The sequence below is a fragment of the Lemur catta genome, chromosome X, assembly GCF_020740605.2.
Source record: "Lemur catta isolate mLemCat1 chromosome X, mLemCat1.pri, whole genome shotgun sequence".
NCBI lineage: Eukaryota > Metazoa > Chordata > Mammalia > Primates > Lemuridae > Lemur > Lemur catta.
The window spans coordinates 48850275-48877695 of record NC_059155.1 but is presented as its reverse complement, the minus strand read 5'-3'; the positions used below and the strand labels follow the sequence as shown (position 1 = coordinate 48877695).

General features: G+C 50.3%; 1 protein-coding gene across 1 annotated transcript; it reads left to right on the top strand.

Annotated features, from left to right (window-relative positions):
* NALF2 (NALCN channel auxiliary factor 2) lies at positions 1–27421 on the top strand. Its single transcript, XM_045537596.1, has 3 exons — positions 1–1824; positions 23896–24067; positions 24464–27421. The coding sequence occupies exons 1-3, from the start codon at positions 964–966 to the stop codon at positions 24847–24849; spliced, it is 1419 nt and encodes a 472-aa protein (XP_045393552.1). The 5' UTR covers positions 1–963; the 3' UTR covers positions 24850–27421.

The window sequence follows — 27421 nt, the reverse complement described above, 5'->3', positions numbered from 1 at the left end:
CCAGTCCTGCTCCCTCCTCCTCTCGGTGCCTCTTTCTCCGCCCCGCTCCCCCCCAAACACACTCGCACACGGGCTCTCAAGGTGTTCTCCGCACAGCGGAAGATGGCGACAGACTGAGGGGGCATGGCCAGCGGGAGCCACGGGGCCGTGCCGCTCGGCGGCCGCCACAGCGGTGTGAACGAGAGGCGGAAGCGAGAGGCGCACTAAGTAAAGCCCGGTGTCCGCGTCCGGCGCCTGTGGCGCTGCCGGGAGCCAGGTGGCCCGCCCGAGCCGGAACTCCGGGAGCAGCGGGTGCGGAGCCGGAGCAGAGCCGGCCCGGGACCGGCCCCGGCGAACGGCCGGAGCGCGAGCGAAGCCCGAAGGGCCGGGCAGCGGACCGGCTGGCCGGCCTAGGAGGGCGCGAGCGAGGCAGGGAGCGGCGCGGAGCGGGCTGCGGGAGGACGGGCGGGAGTGGAGCGGCGGGGGGCGAGGGGAGCGGAGAGGAGCGGAGCGCGGCGGCGGGGCCCGCACGGCGGCGCTGAGGGGCGCAGAGCTGCGCCGACCCGAGACGGCCGGAACAGAGTGCGAGCCAGGCGGCTGCCGGCGCGGAATGAAGTAGCGCGGAGCGGAGGGCATCTGAGGGACCCGACAATATGAGGAGTGCGGCGCCGCCGCAGCCGCCACCGCCCCAGTGCCCCGCACCGCCCCCCGCCGGGACGCCGGGCAGCGCCTAGCGGGCCGGGCGGCGGCGCCCGGGCTGAGAGCTAGGGAGCGCGGGAGCGGCGCGGGGACGGCACGAGAGCGCCCCGCGACTCCGGCCTGAGTGGGGCCCCGGGCCAGCCGGCCTGCCTCACCATGCAGCCCCCGAGGTAGAGCCTGGACGGCGCCGAAGAGCGCGGAGCGGCGCGCAGCCCGCCCGCCCGCCCCAGACGGCCGTCCGGCCTCGCGCCTGCCTACTCCCTCCAGCCCGGACACCCCTGAAATATGTTCAGGGGCGCTTGGATGTGGCCCGGAAAAGACGCCGCCGCGCTGACTATCTGCTGCTGCTGCTGCTGCTGGGCTCCCAGGCCGAGCGACAAACCTTGCGCCGACTCCGAGCGGGCGCAGCGATGGCGACTGTCCCTGGCGTCCCTGCTCTTCTTCACCGTGCTGCTCGCTGACCATCTGTGGCTGTGCGCGGGGGCCCGGCCCCGGGCCAGGGAGCTGAGCAGCGCCATGCGGCCGCCCTGGGGGGCCGGCCGTGAGCGGCAGCGGGTGCCTCCTCGCGCGGTGCTGCCGCTGCCGCCGCCGTCGCCCGGCGAGCCCAGCGCGCCCCCGGGCACCTGCGGCCCGAGATACAGCAACCTGACCAAAGCCGCCCCCGCCGCCGGCTCCGGGCCGGTCTGCGGCGGCGTCCCAGAGCCCACGGGGCTGGACGCAGCTTGCACCAAATTGCAATCTTTGCAGAGACTTTTCGAACCGACTACCCCGGCCCCCCCTCTGCGGCCCCCTGACTCCCCTTCCCGTGGCCCGGCCGAGTTCCCCACCGCCAAAAAAAACTTGCTCAAAGGCCACTTTCGGAACTTCACTCTCTCCTTTTGCGACACCTACACGGTCTGGGACTTGCTGCTGGGGATGGACCGCCCCGACAGCCTGGACTGCAGCCTGGACACCCTGCTGGGGGATCTGCTGGCCGTGGTGGCCAGCCCAGGTTCCGGGGCCTGGGAGGCGTGTAGCAACTGTATCGAGGCGTACCAGCGGCTGGACCGACATGCTCAGGAAAAATATGACGAGTTCGACCTCGTGCTGCATAAATACTTACAGGCAGAAGAGTACTCAATCCGGTCCTGCACGAAAGGCTGTAAGGTAGGGATTGGCGTCCGCGGCCGCTACAGCTGCCTGGGCAGCGGCATCGGTGGCATTGGGACCGGGATGGAAAAAGGAGGACTCCCTCTCTACCCATCCCGTCACTCCTACCGTTTCCAGTGCAGCACTACCAGTGCCATCGTAGGACCCTCCCTAGAGAAGGGGCCTCAGAGATTCAGGTCAAGTAATCACCTGGCCAACTTCTATTAATTCAGGGTTTGAGCACCTTAGGGGCTGAGGCTTCCTGACGCCCCGCCCCCGCATGAGGAGGGAGGGGCCACGGGGCCCTGGGCTGGCAAAGGGGTAGCAGGAGGGATTGTGCTCCCCCAGCCTCCACCCACATCCAGCTGTGCCCCGTCCTTTCCTGGGCTGGAATTGAAAGTCCTGGGACTGGCTGGTGCAGCAGAAAGGCCAGAGGCAGGAGGAAGAATATTTGGCAACCCAATCCTCACTCTTTGGCTCCTGCCAATGGGTGAGAGGAGGGGTACTCCTGGTCGTGGGGCACATCACACTGTTTGTTGACCTTATGTGACCTGAGGTGGCTGGCCAGAGCCAAGACAGGTGTAGCCCCAGAGTGCCTGTCTTCTTCCAAGGAGGGAACTTGCAAGCTCCTCTCCCCTGACAGAGGAAGGAGCTGAGAACAGGGTACTGTGGCTGGTGGGAGGGCCACTGGATGTTGGTGCATTATAAAACTCCCAGTGCCTTCCCAGTGCCCCAGGGTGGCAATGGAGGCAAAGCTGGCTTTCTGGCTCCTAGGGACAGGAGAGGTGAGGCAGCTGCAGAATGGGCCCTGTCCAGGGAAGAGCTGAGTGTTGAGAAACTTCTTGACCCTCAGCAGGGCTGTTCTGGACAGTGTGTGGGTGGGGGCTGCAGACATTTGGGACCTGATGCTACTGCTCTGCTTGCCCAGCCTGGCCAGGTGGCATGCCTTTGAGAAAAAAGAGAACAGCAAGGTCAAAGGGTCAAATGACAAGGAGACCAGGTGGGGTAGTGGCCTCACACATCCTCGAGCTGGGGCCAAGAGCTGGAAAGGGAGACAATTGTCTCCTTGCCGAGCTCATCTCCCTCCAAGGCTTTGGGGAGGGGTGGAAAGTGCCCCTTTCCATCCAGCATGGCCCCTGTATACTTCTGCAACGTTTCCATGCTTTTGGTGGACTCCATAGGGATTTGGGGAAGAGGGTTAGGGAGGAAAGGGGTAGCTCCTTGCTCCTGACTCCACTTTCTCCTTCTCCTTTTTCCTGTTCTCGTAACCTAGCAGTCTCCCTCCCGCCTCCCTCAGCCTCAGCTGACTCACTGCCTCACTCACACTACCAAATGAGATATTCCACTTCTTAAAGGTGTACAGACAGATAGACACACACACACACTGCCATACACCACCACCACCACCACCACCCCGGGCAAAGTCACACAGAGATACAGAGAGGTCGTCACACCCACAAACAGTGTCATAGAAGCAGACACTGTGTCACACACACGCACATCTCACAGTGTCAGAGACACACAGGCAGAAGTACTGTCACATGAAAAAGGACACATTTAGTCATATAGAGATAAAGACACATACCCTGGATGTCAGCCACAGACACATGTACTCAGTGGGAGCAGAGGGATGTAATCCACAAGCAGATGGAATAAAGGATGTCTGTCTTTTGTGGCCCTCCATCCAGCCCCATAGCCCTGACTAGTTTATTTCTCAGACACCAGTATGAATGAGAGCCACGCCACAACTTTTCCATGGGGTTTTCTCCATATTACAGTTGGCTCCAAGCTCTGTCTGATCCTGCTCTAAATAATAATCTCTTATGTTGATTGTTTTTACCAAGCAGTTTGATGTAGGAGAAAGACATCTGATCTCTCTGATTCAGGAGGCTTTATCACCTCTACGACTTGTTAGTGGTATGACCTTGGTCAAGTCACTTCACTTCTCTAAGCTTTCATTTCCTTATTTGTAAAACAGGGACAATAATCCTTGCTCTTCCCACATCCTGGGTCTTTTGTGAGACTTAAGTGGGAAGAGGTAGCTGATAGTATTTTGTAAGAAGAATATAACATTTGACGTTGATGTAATGCTTAGGGTTTTCAACCCCTCTCATATATGTTATGAGATCAGGGAGCTTGGAATACTAGCACCATTATCCCCACTTTACAGATGAGGAAACTGAGGTGCAGGGGAATCGAGCAGTTTGCCCTAAGGTCACTCAGCTAATGAGCAGGAGTGCCAGGACTCCACCCTGCGTGTTTTGGTGCTAAGCCCATGCTTTTGCCATGGCCTCCCTTCAAGTTCCCAACGGCCCTCCCTCCTCTCCTTTGTTTCCTTGTCTGTCTCTCTCCAGCGAGCAAGCGAATTCCTCCTGCTCTCTTGCTGCCTGCTGTGCTGGCAGAAGGGCAGTGCCATCTCCACAGCTTTCTTCCTGTCTTTCCCACCCATCTTTCAATGCTCTCTCCCTCAACTGAGACCTGGACACGCAGGGCTCTCAAATCTAGCTGTATTACGAGCAATAAGGGAAAAAACAGCCCTGCTCCCCTCCCCGCAATTCCCTCTCTCCTCAGCCCCTCACCCCACCTCCCTCACAGTCCTTCTTTGCCGATCCCCTAGCCAGTTCCGAGGCGCCAAGTCCTCCTGTCCAGCCCCTACCCCAAATGAGATCCCTGGGAGATGCCCCACCCTCAGAGCTTCTCCTGAGTGGAGAGCCCACAGCCCCAGGCCGGGATGAGCAGGCTTCCTCTGCTTCTGGAAGCCAGCTTGGAGCCTCTGACCCAGAGCTGGGTGAACCCCGGTCCCCAGGTCTCTGTCCTGAGTGCCTAAGATCCTTCCTGGGTGGCCCTAGAAACCCTGTTCTCTGCCTTTGCAATGTCTGCCCCTGTTTCAGGCCACATAGGGCCCCACGAATCATACCTGTCCTCACTGCTGCCTGTGACACCTCCCAATTTAGTACCAGCTGCAACATTTCCTTAATGTGCGACTGACTTCCTCTCGAAAAGCAGAGTGATGTTAACTTAGGCAGGCCAATGCCCATCTTCACTCTGGCCTCTCCGAACTCCTGGGGTTATGTCCCACCCCTCTCTTATCTCCCTGTGCACCCCCAGGCCCTACTCCCCGCCTTGGCTCTCTTGGCCCTGCCTCGGGTTACTGGACAACCACCTTGCTGCCCCATGGCTCTCCATCCTCCCAACCCCGCCATGCTCCTGCCTCATTCTGATTGCCTCTTTCCCACTCTCAATTCGGAACATTCAGATTGAGGGGAGCAGTAGAGATGGGAGCAAAACTCTGGCCTCTTCTCTCATAGCTCTTGATCCAAGAGGGGATAGAGGCCCAAAGGAGGGGCAGTTCTCTGCTCTCTTACCAGCCATAGGGCCACATTAATAAAGGTTAGTGCCAAGGAAGGATGTGATAGTTTTGCTCTATTCTGGATTGGCCCAAACCTACCTGGCAGACTATATGTTTGGTTCTGGGTCTCACACTGACTGGGCTGAGAAGGAGGCTGGAACCCAAGTTCTCCTGGAGACAGTTGAAGGAACTGTTTCACTTGGAGAAGAGGAGACTCGGGAGGATGTGGTCTCTGACTTCCCATCTCAGAAGAGTTGTCGTGGTACAAAGAAGCACGTCCTTCTTGGCCCCAGAGGGACTTTGTAGTTAGAAAATCCTAGGTTGAAACCTAGCTCCTTTATTTATTACCTGTGTGACCTTGAGGTAGAGCCTTCAAATCTTTGAGCCTCATTTTTCTCATCTGTAATATGGGGCTAATTCATACCAGCCCTGTGAGGTCATTATTAATGAGAAGTCTGTACAGTACCTAGGCCTGACACATCAGAGTTGCTCAGTTAAGTTTTTTCCTTCCAAAGAAGGAACAGACTGCCTTAGGAGGAAGTGAGCTCTTGCTTCTAGGAAATGCCTGGCACAGTACAGACAGACCCCTGGGGGATACGCTGTGGAGGCTAACACCAGCTGATGGGCGGAGTTGGACCAGGTGACTTCTGAGGTCTTTGTCAGCCCAGAGTTTAGGCCTGTGAACAGAGTCTTCTCCCTGAACAGCAGCATTGTATGGGGAGGGCTGTGGAAGGATGTTGGGCCTAACACCCACACATGGAGAGGGGGTGGGGGGCTGCCAGAGCCAGTGCCTCGCCTTCTGCCCGTACCCGCTGGGGCCCTGCTCTTCCTCCACGCCGGCTGGCAGCTGTTTCTGCCTCACTGCCTTCCTCTCTCCTCCCACCTGCCACAGCTTTCCTGCCAAGCAGGACTCGCAGGCTAACGCTGGAGATGAGGGGTGCTGAGAGCAGGGAGCTCAGAGCACTGGGCAAAGGGTAGGACCCTCAAGTTAGCCAGTGGTCCCTACTGTCATCCGGTCTGGCAGGCAGGAAGCAGTGCCCCACAAGCAGTGCCCCACAAGCAGCCTCCCTATCCCAGGGCTCTTGGGACCAGAGAGTGTACCCTGGTCCCTGTTTGGGGCTGGAGGAAAGAGGAGGCAGTCAATAAGCGGCCTCCTGCGAACCATGGCAAAGCCTGCCCTGGGGAGGAGCCTCCAGATCCACAGAAGTTCATCTCCTAATCACCAAGGAATGTGAGCATGGGGTTTTGGGAAGGGGTAGGAACTGGGAATCCTGGAGCAGGGACAGAGAGGAAGCACTGTTTATGTCTACGACAAGGAAACATGGGAATGGGAAAGTGGCTTCCTGCTGCCTACACCTCGCCAGAACTCTCACTCCCATCCTGACCCACCCCCATCACAACCCCTATGTTCCTCCCACATTTTAGCCCAAACCCAATCCCCATTCACATGCCAAGGACCCCACAACCTTCCCAGTCTTCTACTTATCACCCTAGACCCTTCCCAAACCACACCCACACCTCACTCTCTAATCCTTGTCCTTATACCTATACTCCTGCGACCCATGCTCCTCCCAACAGTTACCTCCACTCCTTACCACCCCAACCCTTTGCCCCACTCCCCACCCTGCTCCTCTCTTTCAGTTGCTCCTGTCCCACTCCACTCCCCCAACCTGCCATCTCCCACCTCACCCACTCCCAACCTTTCCCCTAGACCCCACCCCCTTTTCTGGCCTCCATGTCCCTCACATCTGGCATCCCTCACACCCCACTCACACTCTACCTCTTTTCTCCCCATCCTTCCTCCTGGCCCTTCTCCCCTCTCTCTTCCCCATTCAGGGTAGACATGTACGTGTGTGCATACACACATACTCAGACACACGTTGACATAGACACACATCTCCTAGTCTTCTTCATGGCCACTTCCCATCCTTCCCGCAGGCTGCTGCCTGACTACTATAGTCACCATAGCAACGGGAACCTCCAGGGAGGATATACTGGTATCTCCTGAAGGTGGGAGAAGGGGGAGTTAGGTGGAGGAAGGGAGCCCAGCAGCCTCCCACCCAGTATCATGATCTGGCTGGAAAAGTCTGCTGAACCTGGTGGAGGTGAGGGTGAGGAGAGGGAAGACAGTGCATGGGACTGAGATTAAAGGAGAGTCAGAGATCTCTGAACACTTCATAAGCATGAGAGGGTACTTCTAAGCCATATGGGTATATGCCGGTCCCCTCCACAGATGTCAGTACCTCAGAGTAAGGGTCATCCACTCTTTTACATGTGGATGGGGATGTAGGCCGACAGCTCAGACTCAGAGGTGGGAGTTTGCCCTGGAAAAACTTTTCCTTCAGGGCAGTTCTTTTGTATCCCCACCCTCTGAGGCTGTTTACCTGCTGTGTGCCATGCAGACCGGACATCAAACTTGCCCTCCCCAGCTCACTTCTCAGCCACATGCAGACTCCAGCTGCCAGTGTTTGCCAAAAGCCCAGGGGCAGCCTCTGCTTCTGGGGACAAATTTGGGCCCTCAGAAGCACCTTGTCCAGTGCTAGCCTTGTGGGTCTCTGGGGAATGGGTATGTTCTCACTCCTGTGGTTACAGGCATGCAGACCACAATGTGTGCAAGAGGCCAGGGAGGCTGGATCAGCCTCTTCTCCCTGGGCATAAGAGGGGGTTCAGAAAAGCCTCGATTTTTTGAGACCTTCAGCCCGGTAGGTGCTTAGAAGGGAGAACAAGGGCGTCAGGTGAGCTGTAGCTGGCCCTGGGGAGGGAAGGAGTTACTGTGGAGTGACAGGAACTGCCGGGGCCAAAGCTCCTGCTCGAATGGATTCTGAAGAAAGGAGCTGGAACTTGAGCCACAAGTCTCTGGGCCAGAAGATGAGGCCAACTGGCTCCAAAGAAGAAAGGGCTAAGAAAGGGAAAGGAAAGAAGAAAACTACAAGCTTTTGAGTGCCTAGGAGATGCCAGGGGCTTTATATATGTTCATGAACTCATTTAATCCTGACAGTCATCCTAGTAAGCAGGCACTATCATGATCCCCATTTTACAAATGAGACAACTGAGGCTCAGTGAGGGCAATGAGCTATCCAGGCCACATAGCCAAAACATGGGAGGGCTGGGATACAAACCCAGGTCTGTCTGTTCTTTCCTCAGTGCACAGATGTATAAAGAAAATGTTAATAATCTCCTCCAGCTGTCAGAGGCAGTGCCCAGCTGGCTGCTGAGAGGCTGAGGGATGGGAAGTTGGGCAGACTGGAGAGGAGGTCCAGCAGAGCCTATTGGCACTTTTGGGGCCCCCTGAAGTGGCCCATATCCAAAGTGAGGACCCACCAACATCCTCTTTGTTCAATATCCCAGCCTCTTGTCCTTGAGACCCAGTGACAATCACTGGTATCCTCCTGGGATAGCAATAGGAAGAAGGGAGGTGTTTTTTCCCTCCTTTTTCTACAAGTTCTGCAAAGGAGATGGGAGGAGCTGGGCTCATCTTGCCTGGGGGGGAGGTATGACTGTTACATTCTCAGCCCCAATCTGTTGGAGGGATCAACCAGGACAGGAGGGGAGAAGGTGCCCTAAGCAGGCCTAATGTAGGCCTGAGCCCCTGGCCCCGACATCCACTTCACTCCAGCATGTACAATTTCTCTAAATCCTTGCCTATGCTGGTAGAGTTGGAAGGGAAAGTGAATGCAGTGAGGAGGCTTTGTCAGCCCAGAGCCTCTTGAGGCCTGGCCTTGGCTTTTTTGGATGCCTGGCTCCCATGCCAGGGTTTTGGTGAGCCCCTGGCCTTGGACACCTCAGCTTCTCTTGGGAATTGAAGGAAGTACCAGCCCACCAAGTTCTGCCAGAGAGGGCCATTTGATGGTGGTGGGTGTTACCAGTGTTCTCTGTCTTATTTGGTTTTAAGCAGATAGCATGGCTACCTATCTAATCTGTGAAAGGTGAACATGTCTGTTTAGTGTTGAACTCAACTAAAATTTCCAACCAAGTTAATCCTTCAGGATTATTATAGACTCAGAATCCTTTAAAATCTTTTTTTACAATTACAGAAAAAAGGTCTTTGAGAAATTTTGGAAAATAGAGGGATAACAGGAAAAACTTCCCAGAGACACTTAGTTTTCTTATTGTGATAAAATATACATAACATAAAATTTACTAATTCAAGTATTTTAAAGTGTATAAGTCAGTGGAATTAAGTACATTTGCAGCATTGTACAACCATCACCACTATCCATTTCTAAAACATTTTCATCTTCCCAAACAGAAACTCTGTACCCATTAAACAATAACTCCCTATTCCTCCCTCCCTCCAGCCCCTGATAACCACTATTCTATTTTCTGTCTCTATGAATTTGACTAGGTACCTCATATAAGTGGAGTCATACACCATTTGTCCTTTTGTGTCTGGCTTACTTCACTTAACATGATATTTCCAAAGTTTATCCCTATTGTAGCATGTGTCAGTGCTTCTTTCCTTTTTATGGCTGAATAATATTCCATTGTATGTCTATGCCACATTTTGCTTATCCTTTCATTTGTTGGTGGATATTTAGGTTATTTCTACCTTTTGACTATTGTGAACAATGCTGCTATGAACATTGGTGTACAAGTATTTGTTTGAGTCCTTGTTTTCGATTCTTTTGGGCTTATACCTAGGAATAGAAATGCCAGATCATAGAGTAATTCTATGTTTAACTTTTTGAAGAACTGCCATCCTGTTTTCCACAGTGGCTGCACCATTTTACATTACATTGCATTTTACATTATACATTCTGCACCATTTTACATACATACCAGCAGTGCACAAAAGCTCCCATTTCTCTATATCCTTGCCAATGCTTGTTATTTTCTGGGTGTTTTTGATAATAGCCATCCTAATGGGTGTGACTATATATTTTTGTGTAGTTGAAATCATACAGTTTTTTTACTTTACCCTTTTTAACTTATTGTTAAACCGAGTATCTTTCCATGTAATTAAATATTTATAAACATCATTATTGATGAGTGTACAATATTCCATCACATGAATGTAATGTAATTTACTTAATTAGTCCTCTACTGATAGATATTTATGTTACTTCCAACTTTTTACTATTATAAAAAAATGCTGTGATGAATATCTTTGTTCATAAATCTGTGTCAGAGCTACAGTTCTCTTTTACCAATAAATGCTATCTCAAATCCTTTTTTCCTTATTTCTCTACTATGCTGAGTTTTTAAAACCACAATAATGCATGCTCATTGTACCAAATCTAACAATACAGAGGTTTATAAAGAAAACATTAATGGCTAGGCGGGGTGGCTCACACCTATAATCCTAGCACTTTAGGAGGCCGAGGCAGGAGGATTGCTTGAGGCCAGGAGTTCAAGACCAACCTGGACAATAGTGAGACCCATCTCTACAAAAGAATAAAAAATAAATAGCCAGTGGGGTGGCGCATGCCCGTAGTCCCAGCTAGTGGGAGTCTGAGGCAGGAGGATGGCTTGAGCCCAGGAGTTTGAGGTTGCTGTGAGCTATGATGATGCCACTGCACTCTAGCTCGGAAAACAGAGCGAGACCCTGTCTCATAAAGAAAACCATTAATAATCCTCCTATTTACTCCCCTCCCAGGCCCACTGCCCTGAGGTCACCAATGTTAACAATTTGGAGTGTGTTCTTCTACCCCTCTCTCTACGCTTACATGAACACCTACACACAAAATGACTTTCTCTTTCCTTTGTTTTGCATACAAATTAGAGCATAAACATTAATTCTACAGGATGAAGTTTCTTTTGGCACTAGACTTACAGAATCAAAGAGTGTTAACCTTTTTAAGGCTCTTGACATACATTACCAAATTTCTTTCAAATTACTAGATTATTCTGGTTTATACCTTCACCAAAAGCGGAAGACTAATTTAGCATATTTTTCCAATATCGGCTAACATGTCTTTAAAGCTTTACTTATTTGATAGTTGAAAAATGGTACAGCATTGACTTTTCATTTGCATTCCTTAGGTCAGACATTTGCTTTTCTTATTTATAGGCCATTTGTATCACCTATTTTGTGAATTGTCTTTTCATGTTTTGTGTTTTTCTTACTGATTTGTATGTGCTCTTTTATATACATTAGTGATATTAACCGTTTTCTGATCACATTTGTGGCAGATTTTTTTTTTCGTTTGTTATTTGCATCTTAGAACGGAAAGGAAGGAAGGGGAAGGAAGGGAACTATCCCAGCCATTTTATGTCCTTTATGTTACTTAATTCTTACATCTGCCTTGTGAAGTGCATGTATATTATCTCCCTTTTACAGAGGAGAAGACAGTCTCAGAGAGGTTAAATGACTAGCTCAACGTCATCCAGCCAGTAAGAGTTGAGCTAGGATTTAAATGGCAGCAGGCAATGGTACCACCCAATCTGTGCTGGTATAATTATACTACAGATAAAGCTTTGTGCTTGTTACTTTACAGACATCATTTACAGAAAAGTAAAAGTAGATACTTTTATTATCTCTATTTTGCAGACGAGGAAAGTGTGAATCAGGGAAGTCAGGTAACTTGCCTGAGGTATTGTAACTGGTAAGAGCAGACCAGAGATTTGGACTGCAGGTCTGTTTCAGTTTAAAGTTTGTTGACCCTATCTTCTCATCATACATGTTTGCTCCATAGGGACCATCTTCTTGGATCCAAATTGAGGCCCAGAAAGTGAAAGTGCCTTTCTCACAGTCATATAGAAAATTAGTGGGAGAGTCCCTGCCTCCTGACAGGTAACTTGTCCAAGCTCACACAGATAGTGGCAGAGCCAGAATCTGAACCCAGCTCCATCTGGCTGGAGCAAACCTTCTTGATGAAGAGCATTTATGGAATAAGCTGGGGAGAAGGAGCAATTAGGTGGAGTTTATAGCTGCCCTGAGACTTTCTGAAGGAATGGACTCTGACATTACAGTCTTCTAGCAAGGCTATTCCAGAAGCCCCCCGAAGTAGGACCTGGGACAGGAGAACTCATGCCTTAAGGCAAGAAAACCTTTCTACTGGAGACATCTTGCCCTCCTTTTACCAATTGCCAAAGATTAGAGCAGGAATAGTGAGCCTCAGGCTCTGGGTAGGAAGCTGGTGGGTATGGAAGAAGCAAAGCAGTGTTTGCCTCTTTTAACACCTTCATCTCCCAGGAGGTAGTGTATGTGTGTATATGTGTGTGTTTAGAGGAAAGAGGGAACAGAGTACTTTGATAGGGAAGTAGAAATTATCGTTTGTAGCCCCTATTATCCCAATGCTCTTCACCCCACATCCACTTAAGAAGAAAATCTTACTCATATGGGGAATGGACTGAATAGAATGATTTTAGAAAATCCCCTCCCCAACCCGATCCAGACCTGGAAATCTCCCTAACTTGACCTGAAATTCCATCAAAAAGAGATTTGTTTGAGTAACAAGCTTCAGTGGTGATAGTGCATTGAAGGGACCATCCCAAGGGTAGTATGGTATATGAGAGCTTGGGCATTGAAGTCCAGGTAAACCTGGCTTCAGGTTCCAGTTTGAAATCTGTCTTCTCTGTACAATAGTTGCTGAGACCTTGAACATATTCTTTAATCTTTTTTGGAACCTCACTTTCCTTGCCTTGGAACTAAGAAATAGGGTCATTATGAGGCTTAAATGACGTAAAGCATGCTAATCTCTTAAGAGCACAGTGCCTGCAAAATGGAAAGTACTCAAGAAACACTAGCCACCATTATTATTATTATTATTATTATTATTATTATTATTATTATTATTATTGGCTGTGAGCCTTGGGCAAGTTATTCAAACTCTTTGGACCTCTCTGTCCTCATCTGTAAAGGTCTGTCTCCTCTTCGGGGGGTAATTGTAAGGATTCAATGAGTTAATAAATGTCAGGGTCAGGTGCTTAGAACAGAGTCTGGCATATAGGAAGAACTTAATAAATGGTAGTTATTATTGTTCTCACCTTAATTAGATGTGTTTAATCTAAATGACTGCTTAACACCCAGTTGAGATTGACAATACTGGGGTGGGCTACTTAGGAGCAGGGAAAGGCAGTTTGAGAGAAGGAGGCAAAGTGTCTGGAGTGAGAGTGGAGGATTAGGAGCCAGAAGGCAACTGGAGAGATTCTAGTGAGTGAGAGCACAAAGACATGCTTAGATGGGAGAGGGAGAAGGCAGAGAGGAAGATGGAAGGACTCCAAAGTCCTTGATTTACCTCATCACCAAAGATCAAGCACAGCTGACAGTCACCTTTGATCAAGTCCCTGTTCTCCCCAGCCTCTCATCTAGCTAGCCAGGCATGGCATTTGGGGAAGGAGGTAAGGCAGGGAAAAGGAGCTGGTTTTATGGTGATCCCTACAGAAGGCTGGAGATTGTTTCCTAGCTTGGGCCGAGGTCTAGCTGTGTGGGCAAACAGGCGTGCAGCTCAATGGAAACCTTGGTTGTCACTGTCACACTGGCACCATTCCTGTGGTGACCTACACAACCACTATGCCCAGAAGCTCCCAAAGCTCCCCTCCTCTCACCTTAGTTCCTCTCTTTAGCTATGGGACCCCTCATTAACTCTCGCTTCCCTGGCTTAAGCCCATGGCCCAGACAGTGGTGATGGAGTTGATGATCCAGGGCAGGGCAGTGTGGGCTGAGTCTGGCGAGGTTGGTCAGGTCAAGTCTTGGGGATTTTGTTTTGTTGTTTTTGAGGTTCATGGCTGCAGATCAGTTTATTTTTTATTTAATTTTAATTTTATCAAAGTAATATATGTTCATAATTTAAAAGGCATTTGCAAGTTACACATATATATATACATATGTGTATATGTGTGTGTGTACACATACACACCCCTAAGCCTCACTCTTCAGAGTTAAACACTTGAGATTCTTTTGGCTGTTTCTTCTGATATTTACCTCCACATTTGTAAATGGCATGTCAATATGCTGTTTCTTGATTTTTCTGTTTTAAATATCTGTTGACTTTTAAAATTTGATTAGAAGAGGATTTAGCTCTTTTACTACCAGCAGCACTATATATACACACACATGCTTCCCCTTCCCCCATACACTCAGTATTGGCAAATCACAATTTCTGCTTTTAACAATATTCCATGTTTACATTATTAGGATTACAAATATTGTTCATAGCTGTGTCATGTCAAATACTGTGATTACATTTCCTTCCTTGGTCATCTTGTTTTCCTGGAGTTAATAATTGCCTCTTTTTTTCTGTTTGCTTAGTGTTCTATGATTTTTTGCTAATGCATCCCCAGTTTCTGCATCAGAGCTATAAAATCTCATTCAAACACAGTCATAACCCATTATTTTCACTTTTTTCTTGGAGCTCTCCACCCTGTTCCAATTTGAGCTCGTTGCTGGAGGCTTGATTTTCAAATACTTGGCAAGCACCTCCATGTGTATACCTCCTCTACTTGGGAACCCATCTCCACGTGAGACCCTGAGAGCACTACACAGATGAGCAAGATATAGTCCCTGCCCTCAGGAAGCCTACAGTCTCATGGGTATTTAGTTCATTTAGATGTCTCACCAAAAGGCTTGGGCTCTGTCTTAGGACTTTGATCTAGAATGTCCCACACTCCAGGCAGGCCTTTCCTTCTCTGTCCCCAATGAGTTTCCAGAATATGATACAGTCCCCCAGAGAGCAAATGTGATCTTAGGCTGCATTAACAGAAGCAGTTGCTAGGACAAGAGGACTGATGCCACTACTTCAGTTTGTGTTGATAAACCCTATCTGAGGATTGTGTTCAGTTGCAAAGGACACAGAAAAATGGATTCATCTGAATGTGAAAAACCAGGATAGAAGAAAGGACTGGAAACCACATCCCTTGAAATAGTTGAAAAAACTGGAGATGCTTGGCTTCTTGAAAGAGTAGTCTACACATAGCTATCTCCATTTTTCTTCCCTCACAATTGCTTTTCAATTTACTACAGTGTGGTTTCTGCGCCCACTGTTCCGCTGAAACTGCTCTCAACATAATAAGACTGCCCCTTAATTCCCCAAACCAATGTGTTCCCATCTAAATCCTTATCTGCTGACTACTTCCTGTTCTTTGAAATTCTCTCCTCTCGTAATTTGCAGAATGCCACCCTCTTCTGTTTCTCCTCCAATCTCTTAAACCAGCCTCTACCTTCATATGATTACCTTCTTCCACCTGCCACTTAAATGTTAGTATTTTCTAGGGATCTACTGTTGATCTCTTTCTCTCCCTATCCACTCTCCCTAGGCAATACTATCTGATTTCTAGGCTTCCACTATCACTGTTTTCAGTCAGCGTGAGCTAGGTTAGGCTCTGGTAACAAGCAACCCCCAAATATTTGAGGCTTAACAAAACAAATGGTTATTTCTTGCTCATGATACATGTCCAAAATAGATCAGCAGGGCACACCTGCTCATGATAGTCACCAAAAGACCCAGGGTAGTAAAGGGTCCATCTCAACACTGCTTCCGCAGTCAGCATTGGAGGAAAGAGAGCGTGGCAAATCATGTACCAGCTCTTAAATCTCCTCCTCAGAAGTGATCCATGTCACTTCAACTCACATTTCATTGACCAAAGTATGTCATAGGCCATGCCTAACTTCAGAGGGTATGGAAAATTGTAGTCCTACTGTGTTCCTAGTGACTAACCCCTTAACTCCTGATGACTCCCAAACCTTTATACAGACCCTCCTGAGTTCAGACTATTGTGTCCAACTGTCTCCTTGACATTTTTACCTAGCTGACCCACATATACTTCAAAGTCAACATGACCAAAAACTGAATTAATCTTCACTTTCAAGTCTTCTCCTCCTTCTGTTTTCCCTTCTTTAATAAATGAAGCTTCTATTCATCCAGCTACCCAAGCCAGAAGCCTGGTAGTCATCCTGGACTCCCCTCCCTCCCCCGTATTCCCTACATCCTTAAGTAATCCTATTGATTCCACCTGTTTAACATCTCTTCTCACATCCATCCCTTTCTCCCCATTTCTTAATTCTGCTGCTACTGCCTTAGTTGAGGTCCTCATTGTCTCTCACTCAGATTGTTGCAGTAGTCTCCTAACTTGTCTCCCTGCCTCCAGTCTTGATGACTACACTACATCATCCATACGTTGGACAGAAGTCTGAAAAGTTAGTCACAGAAGTGGTAAGCAATCTTTAAATAAGCAATTATTTAAAACCCATTGAAGACTCTTTATTGCCTATAGGATGAAGCCCAGCTCCTCCTCAGGTTCCAGAGTTTATCATGGCCTCTTCTGCAGCCTCATTTCTCATTATGCCCCACTTTGTACCCTCTAACTACGCTGAACTACCTATAGTGTCTTAGCCCAGCACTATTTCACACCTCCAGGCCTTTGTGCCTGCTGATTTCTATGCTTGAAATGCACTTATTCTCTCCCTGTTCCACCTAGTGAACATCTACTCATTTTTCCAAGCCCTAACTCAAGCCTCTCCCAGATGGAGACATTTTTCTGTTCTTCAGCCTTCAAAACACAATTGATCACTCCTCCCTTTATGCTACCACTGTACCTACTAGATACGGATGCTCCTTGACATACGATTGACTAATAAACCCATTGTAAGTTGAAAATATTGTAAGTCAAACCTGCATTTAATACACCTAACTTACTGAACATCATAGCTTGGCCTAGCCTACCTTAAATGTGCTCAGAACACTTACATTAGCCTAGAGTTGGGCAAAATCATCTAACACAAAGCATGTTTTATAATAAAGTATTGAATATCTCTTGTAATTATTAAATACTGTGCTAAAAGTGAAAGACAGAATGATTGTATAGGTACTCAAAATATTGTTTCCACTGAATGCATCTTATTTTCACACCATCACAAAGTCAAAAACTGTAAAGTTGAACCATCATAAGTCAGGGACCATCTGTATTACTTCTCATAGTGACTTGTAATGATTGATTCACATAGTTGTCTCCCTTGCTCCTTGAAGACAGGAATCTTCTCTTACTCATCTCTATTATCTGTAGCTCCCAACACAATGCCAGGCACTCAGAAGATGTTCAGGAAGTGTTCGCATGAGCAAATGAATGAGAAAACCAGATTCAGAGATGTCTGCAAATACCTGCAAGGCTGTCATGGGGGAGAGGAAGGTGACTGTTCTGTATGGCACCAGAAGAGCTAAGTGCCATGAGTGAAGACCCAGGGAGGCATTATCTCAGCTCAAAAGAAGGAAGAACTCCTTTAACTTCTAGAGTTGCCCAAAGATCTGGGCTGTCCTGGGAGAGAGTGAGCTGCCCGTGACAAGGTTTATTATCAGAAGCTGGACAGTGCTTGGCAGTGATGTTGGAGTGGTGGAGTGATGATTCTCATGACCCCTTCCATTCTGGAGCAGTCATGAACTGGCCTCCTCTGCTCACCTGATTGACACGGACCATCTAGGCCCCTTCAGAGCTGCCCCTGCATTAGGGACACTACTTCTACATCAGGCCACCCCCCTTCCAGGCCTGGCCCACCCAGTCACTGGACTTTGAGCGGATGAAATAAGAGGCTTGGTTGGAGGTGCAAGGGCCCTCTCGAACTGTGTTGAGTCTAGGTTCTCACCCACCTCTCCAACCATCTCTCTTGCCTTTCCCTCAGGCCAGGCCAGGCCACTTTGACTCATGACTGCTATGTCTGAGAAGCAGGACAGCTGGTGCTTATTTTTACAGCCACTTAAATAAAACCCCATCATCCACCTGGATTTGTCCTGTAATGCCTCTAATCCCAGTCTGACTCTGCCAGTCTCGATGAACTATTGCTGTCCCGAGAGTTACATCCATGATCTCTTTCCTCTGGTTGGGGTGACTGATTTTGACCTTATGCTGTTCTGATACAACTCTTTGAAAGCCCAGAGTTGGGAGTAGGAGCACTTGGCTCTTTTCAGACCCCGCCCAAGGGGTCCCTCACACGATTCTATGTGTGCTGATGGGTGCCGTGCAAAGAGGCATCAGGTTAGCAGTCAGGGTACTTCCCTTCTCACCATGGCTTGTAGTTGATTTCTTGGATCCATCTGACTTGGCTAAGCCAGTCCCCTTCTTTGGGTCTCAGTTTCCCCATGGGTAAAATCTGGGGGTGGGGTGTACCACGGCTTCATCCCCAAGCCCAGCTCACATTGCTGTATTGCCTCCACAAGCTCTGCAGCTGCAGCTTGTGGCCAAGGGGCCCAGGGGTACATTAAGAAGACAAGCAGCCATGAAGTGAACATCTACAGGGAGGATTTGGATGGGGAAATAGGCCCTAGGGAGGGAAGCAAGTTAGAAACCAAGGAGGAAACTGCTTACTTCCTGGTTGTCAAGAACTGAAGCTTTCCTCCATGGAGGGCTTTCTAGCCCCAAAAGCAAGGAGTTCAGAAAGGCCTCCATTTTCTAAACCCTCTGGCCCCAAGTCGTGGCTTTGGGGTGTGAAAGTGTGCATTCAAGCAGTTCCTTCTAGAGGAGAGTAGGGATGAGAATGCCCTAGCCAGGGAGCCAGAGGGTGAGGCTCTCTAGCTCCTCCCACTTCTCCCTAAACTGGCAACTGCAGAGCCCAGGAGGGGTGGGGATCCCCCTCACCTCACCCCACCCATCTCAGGAGTGGCTCCGCAGCCCAGCTGGGAGGAGGGGGGACAGCCTTCCTAGCTTCCTTTTTGGGTTAATTGGTGTTCCCTCTAGTTACTCCCTGCTTCCTTCCCCTCCCAGTTCCCATAGCAACTGGGCTGTAGCAGCCAGAACTTGATTGAGCCCAGCAGTGGCCCGACTGAGGTGGGGAAAGGAGGGCACTGCCAGGCCAAGGCTTCCCACCCCACCCATCCCCTGCTGCCACCTCAAGGGTCTAGGACAGGGCATGATGGGGAAGCTGCTTCTGCCAGGGCTGGAGTGTGAAGAGCCTGACAGCCCAGAGCAGGCCTGGTTCTCCTCAGCTCTCCTCCCCTACCCGTGCCTGTGTCCTGCCCCCTGAGTTTTGAATTCACAGTTGCTGGTAGGATCATTCAGTAGGAAAAACCCTAGAGTTGGAGTAGAAAAACCAGGTTTCAAGCTCCTCCCTCTGCCACTATTTTATGTGGCTGTAAACAAGCCCTTCACCCCTTTCTGAGCCTCAGTTTTCCCATCTGTAAAATGATGAAGTAGGACTAAACTGATGGTTCTCAACTGTGGCTGCACACTGAGATTGCCTGAGGTGTTTTGAAAAACTACAGATGTGCAGGCTCCACCCACAAGGATTCTGCCTTGCTTGGTCTGAGGTGTGATGTGAGCCAGGCAGGAGTATTTTTTGAAAGCTCTCTGAGTGATTCTAATATGCAGCCAGAGTTGAGAAGCTGGAGACCAGCTCCACTGGTCTCCCAACTGACTATTATTACCTGGTTGAGATATTTCTTCCCTTCCCTGCGTGCCCCACCTCCAGCAAGCCCCACAGCTCTCCTACGCCTGACCCTCCTGGCTCTTTCCCTCCTTGTAGATGAGTGTCCAGGCCCCTGTGACTGCCCAAACAACCCGCCTCTCTGGCTCAGTCCTAACACTGATGCGACAGGGCAAGCTACCTAGGCCCATCTAAGGATCAGGCTGCAAAGTCTAAGTCAGGCTTGTTGCCCAGGCTGTAGCACTGAGAGCTAGACCTTTCACCTGAGAAGGACCCCAGGCCACCTGTGAAGCATGAGGGCCAGCAATGGCCTCAGCCAGCTGTCGGTGGAGCCCAGGAATTGGATTACCTCTGAGCCCCGTGTTGCTCTTCTTCCTCCATTCCCCTCATTAGCTCCTTGCCTGTTCCTGCCTCGCCACCCACAGGCCTGGTGTCCTCCCCAAGCAATCTGCTCACCCACTTGTTGCCATGGTGACTCTGGCTGGGGGTGTGGGGACTGAGGGGGGTCGTCTAATTAAGGAGAAAGGCCACACTCCCACTGTCAGACCATCCCCTCCCCTCCCCCACCTTTCCTGCCTCCCTCCCTTCCTCCCTCCCTGTAGGAGCAGATGAAGGGAGTGCCCAGCCACCATAGCCTGTTACTGGGCTAGTTGCAGTTGCCTGGGAGGAGGGCAGGGACTCCACTAGGGCCTCCTTACCTAGGAACAGGAGCACTGACCTGGAAGAGCCCAGGGAGAATCCCACATGGGCCTCTGAGCCACTGATGGATGCAGGGTGAGGGGTGGGGGCGATTCCACAAATTTTGGGGTGAGAGTGAGGCAGTTTCTGGGTCTAGGCTGCAGAAGTTGGGGCAGAGACTGTGGACAGAGACTCATCTTGGCACTCTGGGGCCCAAAAGGTGGAGGCAGGGGCCTTTGAGGTACTGGGACCCTTAGCTCTTATGATTTCATGTTCTTTCTTGTCTTACTTCTGTTTGTTTCTCTTACCTGTCCTGTGTTCTCTTATCTCTCTTTCTTACCCCTGCTTTCTTATATTCCCATGTTTCTCATCCACGCTTATTCCTCCTAATCCACCCCTTGATTGCTCTTACCCTGTCTCGCTTACTCCCTTTTCTTACCCCCTCCTCTTAACAGCCCCTCTCACCCCCATTTCACCCTCTCTTAGGTCCCTACTCTTGTTTACCCGTTGTCTCCTCTCACCCTCATCACATTCTCTTACCCCTCACCTCCCTCATACCCTCCACGCTGCTTATTCCCTGGCTCTTTCTCCCCAACCCTATTCTTTCCTACTCCCACTATTCCCAACATTCCCTGCCCTCTACCCCACTCTTTCACACCCTCTCTTTCCTGCACACCTCCTGTCTTTTACCCCTTACCCCACTGCTACTCTCTTGTACCCCCTAATTCCCTCTCTCCCCCTCCATTTCTCTCTTACTCTGCTTCTTATTTTCACCCATTCCATTTACTCTCCTTTGACACCCTTCTCATTCCTTTGCACATATCGTTTATCCCAATAATTTCATATTTAGGAATTTATATAAATAAAATTTAACACAGGTGTGTAAGAGATGTGTCTACAGAGATGTTCACTGGAGGATTATTCATAATAGTGAATACTTGGAAATAAACATCCACGAACAGGAGATTGGTACCCTTTCCATTCCACTCACAGAGAACTGTTCTCTGTTCTCTTAACACACCATGCATCGCTGGCCTCCATGCCTTTGCCTAAGTGGTTGCTGCAGCCTGGAATGCCCTTTTGCCTTGTCTCTACTTTCCCATCTAAAATCCTACTTTGAATCCAAGCTCAACTATTCTCCCCTCACCGAAATCTTTTCTGGCTTCTCTGCTTGCTTCCCTCCAATGGTCCATGGTTTGCCCTCTCCTAGAGTATAGATCATATGCCATAGACCCAAGTTATTTCCATGAGAGTAGGGACATGTCCTCATTTACTTTTCCTGTTCATTAAATCAACAGTGGTTAATAAGACAACACCATGTCTGCTTACACGCTACTCACATTTTAATTTAAGGGGTTGACAGAGAAACAAAACAAGGTAGCAGACAAACTAATATTTGTGGTGAAGAAACAATTAAGGAAAAGAGAGGATTATGAGGGTGGCATCCTCTAGTGGGAGTGGTCAGGGAGATCCTCTTTGAGGAAGTGACACTTAAATTGAGACTTGAAAGATGAGAAGGACCCAGCTATGCCAAAAGTAGGGGGAAGAGAATTCTAGGCCAAGAGAGCAGCATGTGCCAAGGCCCTAAGGTGGGAAGAACTAGGGTATGTTCAAGGAAAAGAAAGAAAACCTCTGTTTGTAGAGCATGATGAGCTTGAAGGGAGAGATGGAAAATGAGGTTGGAGAGAGACACAGGAGCAAAGTTACGCAAGGGCCTGAAATCTGTGATCAGAAGTTTGGGTTTTAGTCTAAATGCACTGAAGGGTTTAAAGCAAGAGAGTAACATGATTTGATTGCATTTTGAGACCACTGCTATTCCTGTGTGGACAGTGGATTGGAAAGAGCCACAGCACAGGTGGGGAGGCTAGAGAGCAGGCTGTCACCCAGGTGAGACATGATAATGGCCTGCACAGAGGTGTGGATGTGGAGCTAGAATTGGCATGCCCTGCTGATGGACTGGATGTGGGGGTACAGGGAAAGAGAAATAAAGGCTGACACATAGGCTTCGTGGCACTTACTGAAATGGTCAAGACTTGAAGGTGACAGCAGATTTGGGATAAAAAAATTAAGAACTACATTTTAAAATTTAGAGCATGTTAAATTTGAGATGCCTGTAAGATACCAAAGTCCCAAGCGATGCTTTGTTCCTCGGGGGATCGATTTGTACCACAACCCACTACCACCCCCTGCTTCGGACAAGGCCAGTGTGGGACTGCATTATCAAAGTCCATGTTCACGGTGGAGTTATTTGTAGTTTAGTGAAAATGTTTAAATTGAAAGTGCTTCTAAGACCATGTTGCCCAGAGTGTGGTCAAAGGGCCTTCTGCAGCCAAATGACCTGGACCCTGGTTCAAAAATGCAGATTCTTAAGCCCACCTCAGTCCTCTTGAAGCTGAAATGGAGGGAGCCATCTGCATATTTAACCAATGCCCCAGGGGATTCTGAAGCACACTGACATCTGAGAACCATTACTGTGAGGAACAACTATGAACCTAGAAGGTTCCCCTGCAGATACCAGGGCTGGATGCAAGCAGGGCTCTAATCAATCCCATGCATGAGAGTCATGTGGGCATATTGTTAAAATGCAGATGGTGACTTGGCAAACTGGGGCTGGGGCCTGAGAGTCTGTATTTCTCACAAGCTCCTAGGTGATGGTGATGGTGCTGCTGCTGGTCCAGGTCCACACTTTGAGTAGCAAGCAGCTAGATCAGTGGTTCTCAGTGGGAGACAATTTTGCCCCCAGAGGACATTTGACAATGGCTGGAGATATATATATATACATATTTTTGGTTGTCATAATGGGTGAAGGGAGAGAATTGCTGCCAGCATCTAGTAGGTAGAGGCCAGGGACGCTGCTCAGTATTGTACCATGCACAGGACAGCACCCACAACAAACAATGATCCCACCCAGAATGTCAGTAATGTCACTGTTAAGAAACCCTGGGCTTGATGATAGCCAAAGAGTATGGAGCAGGGAACCTTTCTTAACTAGGACCCAGTGCCCGGTAGGGCTGGGCTAGATGAGAAACAGGAAGTATACCCATGAAGTGAAACTCCAAAGCAAAGATTCCAAATGAAATGTGGCAATTCCCATGATGTCTGCTCTGTACCAGAGCTGAAGCCAACAGGACAGAGCATGGATTAAGTAGAGCTCAAAGGCAGTTGTGGTGCCTGGCAAGGCAGATTCCTATTTTTATTAAAAATAATCATTCACATTTGTGTTGCACTTTACAGCTTACAAAACATTTTCATACGTGCCATATCATTTGATCCGCACAACACCCTGATGAGGTAGAGCAAGGATTATTCTTTTTATTTCTTTCTTGAATTTAAAACCTCAACACCATCAGCCAAAGAAATGTTCACTGAATTTATACAGAACTGAAATTTGCCTCATTACATTATATACAGGTAACCTCAGACAAGTCGGGACACCTCTTTGAACCAAGTGTAAAATGATAGGATTGGGTGGGATGATTGGTAAGGCTCCTTCCAGCTCTGACATGGGAGTAATTTGGGGATTTTTGCCAACAAATAAATTCTGAGTCTTGGATGACTACAGACCGGGGTACTCGGGAGTCTGGACTGTAAGAGGGGAGATCTTAGGGTAGGATGTAGTGGCCTTGACCCAAACCCTTCTTCTCTAGCCCCTGGATCCTTGGGTTAGTTTGGTGAGGCCCTGTTGAAAGACCACAAGTCCGCCCTCCCATCCCTCTCCTCTGAGGTGGGAAGGGGCTGGCACGTGGGCTGATGCTCTTTCCTCTTCCCACAGGCTGTCTACAAGGCCTGGCTGTGCTCAGAATACTTCAGCGTGACCCAGCAGGAATGCCAGCGCTGGGTGCCCTGCAAGCAATACTGCCTGGAGGTGCAGACCCGGTGCCCCTTTATACTCCCTGACAATGAGGAAATGGTGTACGGAGGGCTACCTGGCTTTATCTGTACAGGTAAAGGCAGGGCACTGGGGAAGAGGGCGGAGGCTGGGGGCCCAAGGCAGGCACCAGGCCAGGGGGGGTGGGAGCAGGGAGGACAACAGGGTAGTCAGTTTAGAAGAAGGCCAGTGGCTGGAGGAGTGAGCAGCGAGGTCCCCAGGTTGGAATAGGGAGAAAGACCAGAGTGTCCATCTCTATCCATAACATGCCCAGCCAGGGAGTCACTCTAGAGAAGCTGGCTGGGGTGCCCAGGAGAGAAGGCTCAGAAAGGGAATGTGCTGGGGGCCGGGGGGAAAGGAGTCTTGGATAGGGCTCCCCAAGCAGTCCGAGCTTTGAAAATCTCCTCTCTAGGTTAAGGCATAGCCATCAGCCCCCTGAGCACCCCACCACACCTTCCTTATCCATTGGCAGGGTTGCTGGATACTTCACCAAAGCGGCCGGAAACCAAGTGCTGTGACGTGCAGTGGGTCTCCTGTGAGTCGGAGAAGAAGAAGTTCAAGGAGCCTGAGGCCCCCAAAACCCACCACCAGCAATTCCACCACTCCTATTTCCACCACTACCACCAACAGTACCACCACTACCACCCCCGCCATGACCTCCCAGGCCGCGTCAGCCACAAGCCCTCCCTGCTGCCGGTCTCTGGGGGTTCCCGCCTCAGCCCCAGCAGGATTCGGCTCTGTGTCCTTGTTCTCATGCTCCTCCATACCATGGTGTCCTTCTCCAGCAACCAGGGTGGTGGGGGACTGGGGCTGGAGACACTGCCTGCCCTAGAGGAGGGCCTGACACAGGAAGAGTGACAGTAGGGAGGGAGAACAGACCTCCACCACACACTGACAGCTCCAGCCCCCCTAGGTGGGAGGGAGGGGGCTCCTCCCATGGGAGGTATAGAACCAGGTGGGGAGCGGGGGGAAATGGGGGACTACACATCACCCCCAACCTACCCCCACCCCAAAAGCAGCTCCAACAGAACGGCCAGAGGGCCCCAGGGAGCTGAAAAACTCATCCGGGAGAAAAAGGCAGGAGTAGCAGGTGCCCCCTCCCAAGACCCCATCTATGGGGCTTAGCAAACAAAGGGGGGGAGTGGGGGCTGGAAATGCCCACCGCTGCCAAGAGCCCTGACCCCAGGGAATGAGGCTGCTCACCCAGCCTCGGCCCTGCAGGGAATGTTGAGGGGCCCAGAGGGGAGAAGCTCTTTCACCCCCTCCACATTCCTTTTGTTGCCAGGATCCTTAATTCCCTCCTGCCCATATCCCTACAGGCGACGGCAGACAGTGCAATGGCCCTCCTGCCACTTCAGTGCACCTTGCCCCACCTGGGGCCATCACAGGTGAAGCACTAGGCTGAGAGATGAGGTGTTCACAGTTGCAGCTATGTCGGGGCCCCAGTTAAGCTGTGCCCCACCACCCTAGGCAATGGGGGATAGGAGTGGGGTACAGAATGAGTGGTAAGAGAGAGTGAAGACAGGGAAGGCGAGAGAAGAGGAGAAATGTGAACAGAGGGCTTGGAGAGATGGCCAAATGGGCAACTGCCACCTGGCTTTGGAGAGGTGGGCGGTTAGTGTTGAGGCAGGCTCAAGAGCTGCTCCCCAAATCAAAGAGATTTCTCTCTCAAAGAGAGAGTTGCATAAGGAGCAAGAGGAAAAGCACAGGAACTGAGTTATTGGGCCTTGAAACGGAAGGCCGAGGGCATGTGGTTAGACTGCTGCTGTCTGAAGGGCCATATCTTACAGAAGGTGCACATACTCCCAAGGGCCGCTCTTGCCCTGGAGATCTTGGCCTTGGGGCCAAAGATGTTTCCATTTCCAATCTCCATGGGGAGGAGGGACTTAAGCCCAAGTGGGTCAGGCCTGGCCTGGGTCCTCCATACTCCCCAATCTTGTCCAAGCCCAGGCCTCCATGAAGGAGAACCTGGTGGAATTTCCCCAGAACTCTCCAGAGATGAGCCTCCCCCATCCCTGCCCTGTCCCTGTCCCCAGCCTACCAAAGAGTATTCATCCTTTCCCATCCCTGACCCCATGGGTTACTATCCCAGCTGTGGAACAACCAGACTCCTTTTTACCCTGTAGCAGGGTACCCTGCTCCAGTTACCCCCATCCCTTGCTGGAGAAAGTCCAGAGACTGGCAAGAGGACCCTTTGACTAAAGACAATGTGGTGTCATCTCTTGGCTGAGAGACTTGGAATGTTTAGTCTGGCTAGAGGGCAGGACGAGAGAAGAGACATCAAGTGCCCCTTGGGGGGAATCATTAGCTTTTCCCTGGTCTGCTGGGGGAGGGCAGGTTTCCTGGGACATCTAAAAGCCAATAAGAGCCAACAAGAAAGGGAGACAGAACTGTGTTTCTGGGGCAGGCCAGGGGGCTTTCAGTGCCAGAAGGGCCTGTGTCCTTCTAGGATGTGATGCTCGTGAGTAAAGGGAGGGGTGGGCCTGGAGCTGCATTAGAGTGAAACCCAGAGGATGATGGGGAGGGGAGAGCTGCCCTTGGTCGGCTTAGGGATGAATGGGAGGCCTCCCTAGGAGAGGGAATCATTCATGCATGGGCCTCAGCTGGGTCCCAAATCGGCTTCGTGAGCCTGGGGAGTCTTTCCTTGCCAGTTTTCTCATTTCTCACAGGCTGTTCCCCCACGCTGGGCCCTGCCCACACACTCCTCTGTTTGGGCCTCAGCACTTTGGGCCCGGCCACATACTCCATCCCTAGAGTGCTCTTTTCAGCTGGGAAGGGGAAGAGGTGCTGGCTCCTTTCCGGACATGCTTATGTGTAAGTGAAGGGGCAGGTGCTTGGGCTCCAGAGAGACCCTAGGTACTGCCTTCTAACTCCTGCATCCTCAGGAGGGGAAAAGGGACTGGGAAGTAAAGGGGGACCATGTGGCCCCAGGGAATGGACCCTTGGAGACTCCCATCCTCTCTTCCCCCTCACCAAGTGCCCAGGAGACCCCTGGCTCAGACCAGCCCAAGGCCTTGCCCAGTGGCAGGGGAAAGGGGCACCACACTCCACCTCAAAGTCATTTGACTGCCCCCATCCGCCCCACCGCCCCAATATTCCACCACCTCTCCGGCTGCCCCTGCCCTCCATCACAGGCAGCAGAGCCGGGCAGCTTTCTTCTGCCATTTTCTACACTGTGCTTCATGAGTAGGACTTTCTTGCACTAGTCCCTATGACTGAGTCTCCAAGCTGGTTTCTTAGTAGTCCCCCATCCCTTCCTCCTTTACCCGGCTATGATTCAGTTGTCTCTACCCTCCCTCTTACTCCTGCCTCTGTGTTCGGTGAGAGTCTCTGTATTTGTACTGCTTTCTGTTTTGTTGCATTGTGGGGCAGAGGCCTCTCTGCTCTTGTTTAACCCCATACAGAAATAAATGGTAAGACTTGATGATAA

Coding starts and splice junctions, on each gene's coding strand:
- NALF2 (XM_045537596.1), top strand. CDS start 964: ATGTTCAGGGGCGCTTGGATGTGGCCCGGAAAAGACGCCGCCGCGCTG. Junction 1,825..23,895: donor CCTGCACGAAAGGCTGTAAG/GTAGGGATTGGC, acceptor CTCTTCCCACAG/GCTGTCTACAAGGCCTGGCT. Junction 24,068..24,463: donor ACCTGGCTTTATCTGTACAG/GTAAAGGCAGGG, acceptor ATCCATTGGCAG/GGTTGCTGGATACTTCACCA.